Here is a 14,838-nt window from a genome sequence, read left to right as displayed (position 1 = left end):
TGGGGCGCTTGACTGGGGCATATTAAATGTCCGGTGCGCCCCAAAAACCTCTGGGTGCCGTTTTGGAGGATGCGGTTGGAGATGCTCTTCGTGTCCCTCAAAAAATATCGGGCGCGATGATTTGGGACGCTTTTGAAGACAGCGCTGGACAAAAAGAACCCAAAAAATTGTTAAAAAAAGAGACCCTTTCTAGCCCATCCCTCAAACATCGTCCGGATATGCATGTATTTTAATAGAGGGGACCCCGTATGGAAAAAGTAGGTTAGCGAAAGCGTGGGGAAATAGAACGGCATGTGGGGACTAGGGGTTGCATCCATGCATTCGGCACTTCATTTGTGTCCAGCGTCCCCAGCACATCCCCTGTACAGAGTCTCTACTGGAAACGCCGGACATAAAATACAACGTTATTTTGATTTGGAGGACGGAATTGGGGACTTTTTTTGTACGCGACCGGAGATGCTGTAAGAGCATCTTTAGTCCGGCGTCACTCAAATTGCGTCCATTAAAAGCGCCGAATCGGTTGTTTAGCTGACGCCGCACTTTGGTGTCGTATTTGGGGCACATCTGTTTCAAGTCGTGTCCTCTAAACGTGGCTTCCAAAAAAAATTAGGATTTTATTTAAACATGTCATACAAATAAATACGTTTGATAATCTTATTTTTAAATTAAACAGTAACAAATAACAAAGCAAATAAATAAAAGTTGGTCTAGATCAAGGCGCCGGTGCGCAGTTGATGTTTCTCCTTTGAGCCTCCATAGATTCTCTATAAGATTTTTGTATACATGGCGATGGAATCAGCAAACTCTGCAGGCACATAGTGATCAACCTCCACCAGTGATCTCTGACACAAATAGGAACCAACACGTCTGACTCGAATCTTGCGGTCATTCTCGATGATCATGTTGTGCATGATCACACAAGATTGCATCACCTCACACAGTTGGCCGTGAGACCAGGAAAGAGCAGGATAACTAGCAAATTAATCTTATAGCACACCAATTGCCCGCTCGAGATCCTTCCGGCAAATATAGTGGCACTCAACAAAGTGGTAATTCTTCTCATCCGTTGGCGCGGAGATTGTCTTGACAAATGCCGCCCGTGTTGGATAGATATCATCGTCTAGATAGTAGTCTTTGGTATATTGGTTGTCATTGATCTCATAGTTGCATGGTGGAGCATGACCTTCCACAAGTTAAAACACCGAAAAGCGTTGCACCACGTTGATATCATTATGCGATCCCGTCATGCCAAGAAAAGAATGTCAAATCTAAAGGTCATAATACGCCACAGCTTCAAACTTCACACTACAATATCGGTGACGCCCTTTGTAGAAACATTCCCAAGCAAACGGACAATTCTTTCATGGTCAATGCATGCAATTGATGCTGCCAAGCATTCCATGGAATCCTCTCTCCGCATTTTATGTCATGATATGTTTCAGTTGGCCCTCTCAAATAGTAGGGAACAAACTTTTCCACCACAACTCGGCAGAATTTGTACATGCACTCAATGGCAGTGGACTCACTTTATGCAAAGGTAGTCATCATGGCGTCCCCATGGCAAGCATCCTCATGGCGGCGGTGCATTTCTGGATCAACGAGAAGCCAACCGTGCCAAGGGTGTCGTGCTTAAACCTGAAGGAGGGGTCGAACTATCTCACGCCCCGAAGGATATCCGTGAACAAGTCCTTGCTTATCCTGTAGCGCCGCCGAAAATTTTCGGCATGGTTTACACTGTCGGAGAAGTAGTCGTTGTGGAACATAGTATATGACCCTCCAAGATCTGCCTGGGCTTCGACTTTTTCCTTGTCGGCCACGTCGCGGCCTCTTCTTCTTCTCCTCAACATCATCAAGCATTTTTTTTGAAGGCTAGTGATGATCGCCAAGTGCTCGCGAACATTGTCGTTGCAGGCTTCGTCATCATCAAGGATTTGTTGGATCATCTCATCGTTGATATTCATGTCTAGATGCAAAACAAATTGTTAGAAATCAGCGGCAGTAATGGGGACACCAAACGGCGATCAGCGGCGCCTACCAGACAAACGATCGAACACCTTCTACGGGCGGAGGAGTGGCCACCACGTTCTGGCGAGAGGTAGGCGAACCACCAACGATGAAAAGGGCGGCAAGGAAGTAGTCGAAGTACTGCGTCGGTTGAGGGGTGGGAGGCGAAGCAGAGGACGCGGGGCGCGAAAAAATGACGCAAAACAACAGTATCGACTATGGTCGCTAGCAGGTAGGAACATCCCATGTACGCGGCGTGGCCTCAAGGCACGACACCGTATTGGGCCAAGTCAAACCAAGAAAAGCTTTAAACGCATGGTTGGAGGCAGTCAAACTCTTCAAACGCATGGATGGAGGCAGTCAAACATCGGACGCACCCCCAAATCCCTACAACGAGGCGGCTAGAGATGCTCTGAAGCCACCGCAGTCCATGAAGAGAAAGCAACGCCACCAAGACATCCCACCAAACATGTAAATTTTTACTATTTCAGGGTGTTAGGAATAAATTAGTGTCATAACTAGGCTAATAAAGCAGTTAGGATTTCTATTAGGATAAGTACCTAGCAGTTAAACTTGTCCAAACGTTGTGTACTTAGAACCGTCGTTGTACCCTCTCAAAGCGACGCAAATCATGTAACCGACAATGTATAGCGTCTGTTCACAACCTATATATAGGTGAACAGTACATCAATAAAGACCACTCATTTCACTTTCAATCTCTGTTTCTTCTCACGCTATCCACACGCATCGCTCTAGACAGAGTAGTCTACAGGAGAGAACTGAGAAAAAGCAATTATATCCCGCGCTCTAAATTCATCTGGGTTCAAATTGTTCCTCTAGAACAAATTTGTTGTTTACCAAAACAAATTTTACTATCAAGTAAAATTAATTAAATGCATGATCATACATGCCTGAAAAATGGGTGCCATCAGTAAAAAAGAATTCCAAGAACTGCAACTTGATGGTAGTAACTATTTATCATGGGCCATGGATATGAAAATAAATTTAACTAGACGTAACCTTGGTCCCACGATTATCACACCCCCCGAAAATGCTCCAGAAATACTTGTAGTGGCAAAGCATGCGGCATTACATTTCATAAGGCACCACCTCCATCCTGATTTTAAAAATGAATATTTGATGGAGGAAGATCCACTAGCTTTATGGAACTCCCTCAAGGAGACATATGACCAACAAAGAGCGGTTATGTTGCCGGAAGCCGAGAGAGAATGGTCTCTCATAAGGTTCCAGGACTTTAAGTCAATTGCGGCATATAATTCTATCGTGTATAAAGTTAACTTCAAACTGAGATTTTGCAATAAGAAAGTTTCAGACGAAGATTTAATAGAGAAAACCTTATGCATCTTCCCTCCCTCGATGAGGATATTGCAACAACAATATCATCAACACAAATACACGAAGTATTCTTAGCTTATATACACATTACTTCATGCCAAGAAGCATGATGAACTTCTCGTGAAAAATCACAATGCTCACCCAACGGGTGCTATGTCAATCCCTGAAACAGATGCTAATGCTCATTTTAATAATATATTCGGAAACCGTAATAGGAACTTCCGAAAATTCAAGGAAAAGTGGAAAAACAATGGTCAAAAGACCAATGGTCAATTTAAGGGTGAAGGTCATTTCAAGAAAAATGGTAAAAATGACAACTCTCAAGCTTGTCAAAGGTGTGGATGTGCGAATCATCTTACAAACAAATGTCATATTCCCAAAAACTTAGTGGATCTATACATGAAGTATGGACGAAAAGGGAAGCAAGTTCATGGAAATAAGGTTGATGCAAACTTCAATGCCATTGAAAACAATCTTCAAGCTAGTCCTTCTCAAAGTGCTATTAAAGAATTCAAGCCAAAGGACAACATCATCCTAGATGAAGACATGTTTGTGGACTACACCCAAGATGTTTTTGGAGACCTCAGTTGATCTCCTAAACATTTGATATCACTTAGCTATTTAAATACTACGATATGTTATATACTGTATAACAATAAGTAGAATAAAGTCTTTCAGACTACATGTATTGTATTATGTGAATCATACATAATATTGTAATGTATTTATATTTCTAATTTGTAATATAAATACTATGTATGTAATTTGATGAATATATGAATAAAATAAATTTATTCTGAAATATTCTCTTTCTATTTTTATAAATTTTACGGGAAAAAATCAATGGAAGAAGAATTATGTTCAGTGGATAGTGCTACCACTAACACGATTTTAAGGAAAACAAAATACTTCCGAACTCTTACTAAGGGAAAGGAAGATGTTACGACTATAACCAGGAGGAAAAAAACAATAATTGGTTCAGAAAGAGCCACATTCACACTCTCTATGGGTACTACTATTGTAATTCAGAATGCACTCTTATATCCTGAATCAACACGTACCGTTAAGTTTTAAAGATATCCGATCAAATGATTTCCATTCTAAAACTGTTAAGATGGATAAGAAAGAATATTTTCTTTCAACAAAAAGCGACGGATATGAGAAACAAACTCTTGAAAAAACTCCCTTCATTTTCTTTCGGATTAAACTTTACATACATTAAACCCGTACCATATGTTGCGTATAAAATATTTTTTCAAATCTTGATAAATTCAAGACTTGGCATGATCGCCTTGGTCATCTTGGAATAGGTATGATGAGAAAAATTATAGGCAATTTTGTTGGTCATAATTTACCAATCAAAAGATTTCCTAAGTCATTAGACTTCATTTGCACTGCATGTGCTACTGGGAAATTAACTATTAAGCCTTCCTACCTCAAAGTTAAAAATGAGTCGCTTAATTTTCTTCAAAGAATTCAAAGAGATATATGTTGTCCAATACAACCTCTATCTGCACCATTTAGGTACTTTATGGTTCTAATTGATGCATCCACTAGATGGTCACATGTGTGTTTATTATCAACATGTAACCATGCCTTTGCCAAATTAATGTCTCAAATTATCAAATTAAGAGCAAATCATGTTGAACACGGGATTAAAACAATAAGAATGGACAATGCGGCTGAATTCAATTCACGCGCATCCTATGGTTATTGTATGACCTTAGGCATTCATCTAGAACATTTTGTACCTTATGTTCATACTCAAAATGGATTGGATCTTTAATCAAAATAGTAAAAATAATTGCTATACCATCATTGCAGAATTCCAATTTACCAACCTGTTGTTGGGGACATGGGGTTTTACACGTCGCAGATCTGATACAAATCAGACCAACTGCATATCATGAAACTTCCCCATTTCAAATAGTACGACGCAATCAGCCAGGTATTTCCCACCTGCGAAAATTCGGTTGTGATGTATACATACCGATATAACTACCGCCGCGTACCTCCATGGACCCCCATAGAAAAATTGGAATCTCTGTGGGATATAAATCTCCGTCAATTATAAAATATTGAGAAGTCCTAATAGGGGACCTGTTTACAGCCCGGTACGTTGATTCAATTTTTGATGATGATCATTTCCCGGCATTAGGGGGAGAAACGAACCACAAAGAATGCCAGGAAATAGATTGGAATGTAATGTGCTTCCAATCCTTAGATCCACGTACTAAACAGTCTGAATCTAAAGTTCAGAGAACAATAGATTTGCAACACTTTGCAAATAACTTGCAAGACGCATTTACTGATCACAAATGTGTCATTAAATCTTATATCCGTGCAGTCAGTGCACCAGAACGACTAGAGATATCAAATAAAACTACTCAACTATCAATTGCAAATAAAAGGAGAAGAAATCTGGTCTTAAGGGAAAAGGCTTCTCTAAAGCCACCGCGAAAACAAAAAAAAAATCTATGATGGTAAATGCAAATCAACCTGAAGTTGATAGACACCAAGATGATGTTCGACATCGAGAACCTAGCATAAATGTGTACACAAATCCTAATGTTGGACATCGAAACAACCAGACTCCGTTGTCATGGAAAATCACACGGTGCCTGAAGAGATTAATGAAATTTCCACAAACTATATCGATTCGGGAGAATCATATAATAGAAAGACTACACTTGTCGACACATATTTCTCCTCTAAAATTGCTAAAACCCTTCAACTGGATCGAGAGCCAAAATCTATGAAAGAGTTCCTTAAGCGCTCGTATTGGCCTAAATGGAAGGAGGTAATTGAGGCAGAACTGCGCTCACTTAATAAAAGAGATGTATTCTCTAAAGTAATACATACTCCTCAAAAATTCTTTCCTGTGGGAGCTAAATGGGTTTTCGTTCGAAAAAGGAATGAAAATAATGAGATGGTGAGATATAAAGCGAGATAAGTAGCACAAAGGTTTACGCAGAGACCCGGTATCGACTACGACGATACATATTCTCCTGTAATGAGTGGAATTACGTTTCGATACTTAATATCATTGGCAGTACAAATGAATTTATCAATGCAGTTAATGGATATAGTGACCGCATATCTATATGGTCACTCGATGCGGATATTTATATGAAAGTCCCTGATGGTCTTAAAATTTCTAATCCAAGCACAAATCGCAACATGTATTGTGTACAATTACAAAAGTCACTCTACGTCTTAAAATAGTCGGATAAAATGTGGTATAACCGGCTTAGTGAGTTCCTTATCCATAAAGGATAGTCGAATAATGATGATTGCCCATGCGTTTTCATAAAGAAATCTTCAAAAGGATTCTGCATCATCTTAGTTTATGTTGATGACCTCAACATCATTGGTAACGCGGCAGATATATTTGTAGCACGATGTCATTTAATGACGGAGTTTGAGATGAAGCCTTTGGGAAAACCCAATTCTGTTTAGATTTACAACTTGAGCATCTTCACTCAGGAATACTCGTTTATCAGCCCGCATATATTCATAATTTTTTGGAAAAAATCAATATGGATAAATCATATCCATCCAAAACACCCATGATCGTTAGATCCCTTGATATGGAAAAGGATCCTTTTAGACCTAGAGATGATAATTAAGATGTATTGGGATCCGAGTTTCCATACCTTAGTGCGATAGGAGCACTAATGTACCTTGCTAATTGTAGTAGGCCAGATATTACCTTTGCAGTAAATTTACTGGCTAGACACTGTGCAGCTCCAACAAAATGTCATTGGGCTGGAGTGAAGAATATCTTCACGTATTTACAAGATGCCAAAGATCCTGATTTATTCTATGAGAAGAATCAAGATATGACTTTGACTAGCTGTACTGATGTTGGTTATCTTTCCGGTCCCTATAATGCTAGATCACAAGGGTTTATATTTTTATACGGTGGAGAAGTCAACTAAACAGACTTTAGTAGCAACTTCCTCTAACCACTCTGAAATAATTGCATTATATGAAGCTTCACGTGAGTGTGTATGGCTTCGTAGAGTGATTAATCACATCCAGACCTCATGCGGCATAGGTTCATTAGAATCACCAATTATTATCTATAAAGATAATGTTGCGTGTGTTGCTCAAATGCATATGGGATATATTAAAAGTAATATCACAAAACATATTGCTCCAAAACTATTTTTTCCTCATGAATTACAGAAAAGTGAAGAAATTAATATTTTGCAAAAAAAATCTTATGACAATCTTGCAGATTTGTTCACTAACTCTTTACCAACAGCTGCATTTCAAAAATACATTCATGTCATTGGTATGAGATGACTTAGAAATTTGCAAAGTTCAAGGGAAGAAATCTCTGAGGACTGAACTTAGTAGTTATCATCCGATTATAATATATTGTAGCTTTTCCTTATGAGTTCTCCAACGAATTTCTCATATAGTAGGTTTTAATGGTACAATTATTATACCAACTGGTATATCAGATTCCTATATTATCATTATATTTTTTTCACAGGATTTTGGAGGACATATATTATACAAGATTAAGTTTTCAAGATCAAGATCCATCAAAATCAAGTTTCCAAGAAATCCTATGGAGAATTTCGAATAGAAGATTCCAAGGAAGAGTTTTAGAAAAGAAAATAACGTCTAACTAGGCTAATAAAACAGTTAGGATTTCTATTAGGATAACTACCTAGCAGTTAATCTTGCTTACTTAGAGCATCTCCAACAGACACTGTAAAAGGCGCGCGGGGCAAAAAAACCGCCTATTTGGCGCGCGCGGGCGCCCGCGCGAAGCTCCAGCAGACGCGGGAAAAGGGCACGCGGTAAAAAAAAATTGCCGCGCCCGCGCGTTTGCGCCATCCCACGCGGGAAAGTTGCCGCGCGCGCTATAAACGCGACACGCGCGAACGCGCCAACTGGCTGAAACTTCCGCGTGTCGCTCCGCCTCGCTCTCTCTCCCCAAGAGCTCTGCCTCTGCACTGACGGTCTGCCTCCGTCTCCGGTCCGCCTCCGCTTCCGGCGCCATGCCTCCGCGCCGCCGCTCCGCCTCCGGCTACCGCGGCGTCCGCGCGCGGCCGAGCGGCCGCTTCGACGCGGAGATCCGCTCCGGCGAGGAGCGGATCCGACTCGGAACCTTCGACACCGCGCATGAGGCGGCGCGAGTCTACGACGCTGTCGCGTGGCGCCTCGGCCATCCCCGCCGCCACATGAACTTCGACGACGTTTGGACGCGCGAGCAGGCGGAGATGCTCGCGCCGCCGTCGCCGATCGTCACGACCGAGCAGCGGTGCCGCGCCCGCGAGCTCCAGCAGCGTCTGCGCGTGGCGGAGCAGGACGAGCGCATGCGCCTCGAGTGGGCGCGCGTTCCCGGAGGACGTCGCCGCCACGGAGGCATTTTACGCGCAGAAGAAGGAGGCCAAGGCGAAGGCGGCGAAGAAGAAGAAGAAGGCCGACCGCGACAGGCGCCGCGCTGAGTCGGCGGCGCGGAGGGCGAAGAGGGCGGAGGAGAAGAAGAGAGGCGCCGGACCGTCAACGAACATGCCGACCTCCTCCTCCTTTGAGTGGACGACCACTCCGGTGTCCCGACACGACTCCGACTAGCGAATCGTCGGACTTCGATTGGGAGGACTCCGAGTAGTTTAGTTTAGTTTAAATAAAATGTCGGTATGTGTCAAACTTTTAATATATTTCGTAATTTTAGTTAAATTTTTAATTTTATTTGATTTGTTTGACCCGTTTCAAACGATATACAAAAAACTAGCCGTTCGCGTGGCGGCGCACGCTGTATTTTAGAGCATCCGAAGGAGGCCCAATTTTACCGCCCGCGCAGACGCTGCATTTTAGCATGTCCGGCGGGGCAAAGTGCGCCGAAATTTAGAGCCTCTGTTGGAGTTGCTCTTAGAACCATCGCTGCATCCATTATGCAAATCATGTAACCAACAATGTATAAATTTAGAGCCTCTGTTGGAGTTGATCTTAGAACCATCGCTGCATCCATTATGCAAATCATGTAACCAACAATGTATAGCGCGTCAGCTATATATATAGGTTTACAGTACATCAATAAAGACCACTCATTTCATTTTCAATCTTTCTCACAGGGTATCCAAGATCTGCTAGAGATCATCATCTAACCATTTGCTCTGAACGAATTACCTCAGAACCTTTGGGTTTTAAATTGAATTCGCTAAAACTAATAAACCAAATACACTTAACAATTAAAATTGAACCAATCGTCAAACAGGGCACAGGTCCATCCAAAACACGTAAGCACCAGCCAAATACCAAAATTAAATTGTTTCGTGTACCCACATGACTGGGAAATTATTGCTCACATCCTACGAGCACAATCTGGGCACCAGGTAAGTTAAGATTGTACGACACATTTTGACAAAATTTAGGAACATAGAGGCTCCTTCAATCGCCATCAGTAGGGCTCCACTGGCGCACGGAACTTGAGTCCAGCGTACACAGCGGCGGCTCCAAGCTCTTCCTCGATCCTAAGAAGCTGCACCAATTAAAATATACATGCGTCAGTAGAATGCAGTAGATTTAACTGCTCAAATAAACTAACCATTGATCAATAAAAAAAACACTATTACACACAAGCTTGTCATCAAGTTGGTGGCAGCAAGTTACACTATTACACAAGCTTGTCTACAGTTTCGCACAACAATCACAAAATTATCAAGGGTATGCAAACAAAAAGAGGACTAAGATTCTTGCCTGGTTGTACTTCGCAAGACGTTCTGATCTGCAAGGTGCTCCGGTCTTGATCTGGCCCTGTATCATAAAAAAGATAGTTGCATTAGCTTCACTAAGAAACTTGAGACATGCTGGTGAGAACCTTCCAAGAATGTGGAAACATACCGTAGATAAACCAACAGCCAGATCAGCAATGAATGTATCCTCAGTTTCACCACTGCAGCAAAGAGAAGGCAATTGAATATATTTCGTACAAGAAAAGAAGCACAGGAATACAAGATGGAGGAAGAAAAGATGTGCAGGATCACAAGGTGACTCGGAAGTGTACCTCCGGTGACTGGTCATCACACCCCAGCCAGCTTGTTTTGACATTCTCACAGCCTCAATGCTCTCAGTTACAGATCCAATTTGGTTAACCTACATTGTAATCCAGATACACAATTCTTGAGCTGACAAAGCTATCGGCAACAATAAAATGAAGTCATCTCAAACCAGACATACCTTGAGGAGAAGAGCATTGCATGACTTTTCTTTGATCGCCTTTGCAACCCTCTGCGCATAAGAGGGTAATACACTAAGTAAATCACCTAGGCAAATGAAAAGATAAAGACAATGTATTACATTAAAGAGAGTACATACAGTTGGGTTTGTGACAAGGAGGTCATCTCCGACAATCTGCACTGGCACTCCAATTTCCCCAGTCATCTTAGCATAGTGAACCCAGTCATCCTGATCAAATGGGTCCTCAATGGAGACAATTGGGTATTCATCAACAAATGACTTGTACACATTCTTCAGGCTATCTCCAGATATCTTCTGGGAGCCATCATTGTTCTGCAACAAGCAACAGAATAACCATAAATTGGCCATCAAAATAAACCTAACAATTCAAACTGATAATCGGACATTACATCTTCCTTGAAGTTCAGATCATAGGTTTGGTCCTTTTCACTGTAGAACTCTGAAGCAGCAACATCCATTCCAATGACAACCTAGTATAGCAAATGGAATGTCTTAGTAAAAGGTGTCAATAATCATTAAAACAACTTCAAATGCAGTAATCCAACATACCTTGCCAGTATATCCAGCCTTCTCAATAGCCACCTTCAAGAGCTCAAGACCCTCCTTGTTCTCCTATAGACAGAAGGCCAGGGAATTAAAAAATAATCCCAAAAGATATTTTGTTGACCATTATGCATCTTAATCTGTACAATTATGGCCCCAATAAAAAAATAAATTTCAAGTATCATATAAAAAGTTTCTTCCTTATATGTGAACTTAATCAAGAAGAGACAAATACGACTATATTTTGACTAGCTTTTGTGCCACAGTAATCACCGTATATTCAGAGATAGCAAAAATGAAACAGCAAATAAAACAAAATAAGTAATATAAGAGAAGCCATTTCAAAGGATTATCTCATATTGTAGGGTGTAAGCCAAAGATATTAAGGACAGACCTGAATGTTAGGAGCAAATCCACCCTCATCACCAACGTTGGTAGCATCCTGACCATACTTCTTCTTGATAACAGACTGTACCAAGCAGGAAATGCGTACACTTTTAGACTTTGCAAAACTACCAGCTAGAAAGTGAAAAGTATGATTGAAGAATGACCTTCAAGTTGTGATACACTTCGACACCCATCTTCATGGCCTCCTTGAAGGATGAAGCACCAGTAGGAAGGATCATGAATTCCTGTAGAAGCATATAAAGCATAAGTTACAGACACTGAAATCATAAGATAAAAGCTATATGTAAATTTAGGTTTGGGGCCCTGCCTGCATAGCAAGCTTGTTTCCAGCATGCGATCCACCGTTGATGACATTGAATGCAGGCACAGGCAGAACCAGATGCTTGTTACCAGCAAGGTTGGCGATGTGCTGCAGTTTACAAGACACAAATAAATCAACAGTGATTGGCATAACAACAATTCAGTGCTAAGCAGAACAAGCATAGCGAAATGTACCTGGTACAGTGGAATCTTTTTGACAGAAGCTCCTGCTTTGCATACAGCAAGTGACACAGCTAGGATAGCATTAGCACCAAGCTGAATTTCAAGAGAATCAAGTCGTCAAGTGGCAATTAGCGAAATGAAATTGTTTCACTTTTCCTCTCAATACTATAACCACCAGCATGTACACCAATACCAAAATATACCTTTTGCTTGCACCAGCCCCACTCATTCTTGGTTCCATCAAGTTCATGAACCATGAAGTTGTCAAGCACGGTCTGTTCCGTGGGATCCTACAAAGCCAATAGAACGTGTACAACGCTATTAAGTTAATATTGTATATGTATACACAGAAAATAATAAGTTAAAACTGTAATATGCACATAATCAGATTGGCGAAGGAGCAAGGAGGCAAACCTTGCCAATCAATGCTGGTCCAATAATGGAGTTCACATTGTCCACAGCCTGTTAAAAGTATGAAATCGTTATGATAAAGAAAGTTAACTTGTCAGGGAATCACCACAAAGTTATAAGAGATGCCACACAACAAACTGAAAATTCCTTCCGAAGAATGAACTAAATCCAAACAAACCTTTAGAACACCCTTTCCCAAGTAATCAGAGCCTCCATCCCTCAATTCCAAAGCTTCATACACACCTATTGAACACACAAGAAAAGTCTATGTTAAACTTCACCATAGGAGTAACTTCCGTGATTGAAATAAAGCAACGGCATAAATGCCCAAATCACAACGGGAAACTAAATCCCAATGCATAAAATTGAACATGCAAAAGCCACAGCACTAGATACTCCCAAACTAAATGCATGTTAGTTACATTCTGCTCCATCCTCAAAAGAACACCAGTACTCTTCAAGCACATGAAAATGGATGTTCCAATTTAGCCAGTGCATAAACTATAAAAAATGTCGATGAGGTCACTGCTTTGAAGTTGAATTATAAAGCATGACACACTAAACTGGCAGAACAAGCTACAAGTGCATTGACCAAATGCATTAAGTTGGCAAGGCAACAAAGAGAGAAAGCACTGCTGGTAAATAAATAACCTACCAGTTGATGCACCGCTGGGCACAGCAGCCCTCGCAAATGTTCCATCAGAGCAGCACACGTCAACCTAGAAGCACAAGCATAAGGTCCATGTTAGGCATAGAAACATTATGCAGCTAGAAGCATTAATCATTCTCAAATTTGACGCGGTGGAGCCGATGGAAAAGGCAACAAGTCAACCATCACATCTCAAAACTCAATAGATAACACATAGTATCGTTTCAGACAAGTCCGAAACAGAAACACCATATATAACAGACAGCTGAAACGGTCAAAATTGTGAGCAGAGATATATAGTTCACTGATACGGTGAGACACGCGTCCCTAAGCCAAAGTTCAGAGCAGCAGATGGATCAGCTACAACCATCGAGCCGTCTCGCTAAAGCCAAAATTCAGAGAAGGAAAAAAATCAAATAGAACCAGACTGCTGATCGAGCAACGCGCGGCTGTAAAAATGATCAGATCTACCGAAGATGGTAAGATGCCTACGACCCTACCCATAAGCAGAGTTAGAACAAGAGCGGGCTCACTCGCCGAAGAGAAACAAACAAATCAGCGCCCAATCCACCAACCCGCGGCCAGATCGGGGCTACACAGGTACAGATCGTACCGTCCAGGACCCCGGAACTGGTAGGTCGCGTCGTACATTACCAGATAAACCCTACAGAGAAATCCGGAACCGTGCTAGCCACAAGAGCCCCAGATCTCCGCCGGCCTGGTCCCGCGACGCATTAGATACAGATAGGACGAGCGGGGTGCGGTGGTTGAGCCGCGCGCGCGTACCTCGACGGTGGGGTTGCCGCGGCTGTCGAAGATCTGGCGAGCCTTGACGCTCTGGATGGTCGCAGCCATGGCCGGAGAAGGAGAGGGACGGATCTAGGGAGATGTTGTTTGGGCGGAGAGGAAGGATTGGGTTAGGTATTTGCGGAGGTGTAGCGGAGCGGGCGCCTTTTTATTCGGGCGACGGAGCGGCTGGGCGTAGCCTTTGATGACGGGGTCACATGAACTGGCATCCAAAAAGTTTTCTTTCGTTGGCATTGAAAATGATTTTCTTGGACAGGAAGAACAAGGGTCTTCGGAGGATCCGAAACCGCGGTCGGCCCGCAGGAATGGACCACTGTGAGGACGGACTTCACCTCACGGCCTTGTGGGCCAGCATTTGCTTCCCTACTACTCCGGCGGAAGTATTCGTAGATCATGTCTTAACTACTCCCTCCGTCCCGGTTCACAGGATCTAATCTAAAAAACATTTATCTCACAATACCTTTCTACTAGGGCTTACATGTATTTAATTGTAACTAGTAACCTCCTCTAATTACTATTAACCTTTTCTTTCTTCTTTATTTTAGCTCGCTAAAACAACCTAGTGCGTGCGCGTGGGGTGGGAAATCAAACGAGTTATCATGTGGGGCTGGGTTGCATGAATGCATGTGGAGTTTGGTCTTTAGCTGCATGCAGAGTCTCAAATAAAACTGACCTATGCATGCCGTCCTAGCTCGCCCAAGACTTGAATCCTGCAAATTCTAAGCGCGCTTGGTGGGTCTATTCCGTTTTGCATGAGCTGTCTGTTAGCATTCCTATTAATAGTAAGTACAGCAGATTGGAGAGAGGCAAGCACTGGATTCAATTTTAATGTCCAATCAAATGATGCCTTGGTCCTGATGCAAAATTATGTGAGCCCTGTGAACCGAGACGAAGGGAGTAGATTCATTTTGACATGTAATTTAATAATATAGCAAATTGATATGTTTGACTTTTAA

The 14,838-nt window shown here is 42.0% G+C and overlaps 1 protein-coding gene across 1 annotated transcript; it reads right to left on the bottom strand.

The window, feature by feature from the left end:
* Positions 1-9,553: 9,553 nt before the first annotated feature.
* Positions 9,554-14,013, bottom strand: LOC124701890 (enolase 2). Its single transcript, XM_047233988.1, has 17 exons — positions 13,862-14,013; positions 13,082-13,145; positions 12,605-12,669; positions 12,430-12,477; positions 12,219-12,305; positions 12,028-12,108; positions 11,840-11,941; positions 11,676-11,756; positions 11,519-11,593; positions 11,131-11,193; positions 10,971-11,051; positions 10,699-10,893; positions 10,561-10,611; positions 10,388-10,476; positions 10,225-10,276; positions 10,081-10,137; positions 9,554-9,862 (listed from the first exon to the last, which is right to left on the bottom strand). Exons 1-17 carry the CDS (start codon positions 13,928-13,930, stop codon positions 9,782-9,784), a joined length of 1,341 nt encoding a protein of 446 aa, XP_047089944.1. The 5' UTR covers positions 13,931-14,013; the 3' UTR covers positions 9,554-9,781.
* Positions 14,014-14,838: the final 825 nt, after the last annotated feature.

The sequence above is a fragment of the Lolium rigidum genome, chromosome 3 (genome assembly GCF_022539505.1).
Source record: "Lolium rigidum isolate FL_2022 chromosome 3, APGP_CSIRO_Lrig_0.1, whole genome shotgun sequence".
In the NCBI taxonomy this organism is placed as follows: Eukaryota; Viridiplantae; Streptophyta; class Magnoliopsida; order Poales; family Poaceae; genus Lolium; species Lolium rigidum.
Note: the sequence above shows the minus strand (reverse complement) of the source record. Positions and strands in the feature narration are given on the sequence as shown.

What these genes read in the sequence shown, in the direction of transcription:
- LOC124701890 (XM_047233988.1), bottom strand. Translation starts at nt 13,930, where the DNA reads ATGGCTGCGACCATCCAGAGCGTCAAGGCTCGCCAGATCTTCGACAGC. An exon ending in AAAAGATTCCACTGTACCAG is followed by an intron (nt 11,942 to 12,027) that starts GTACATTTCGCT and finishes TGTAAACTGCAG; the next exon opens with CACATCGCCAACCTTGCTGG. An exon ending in GAAACAAGCTTGCTATGCAG is followed by an intron (nt 11,757 to 11,839) that starts GCAGGGCCCCAA and finishes ATGCTTCTACAG; the next exon opens with GAATTCATGATCCTTCCTAC.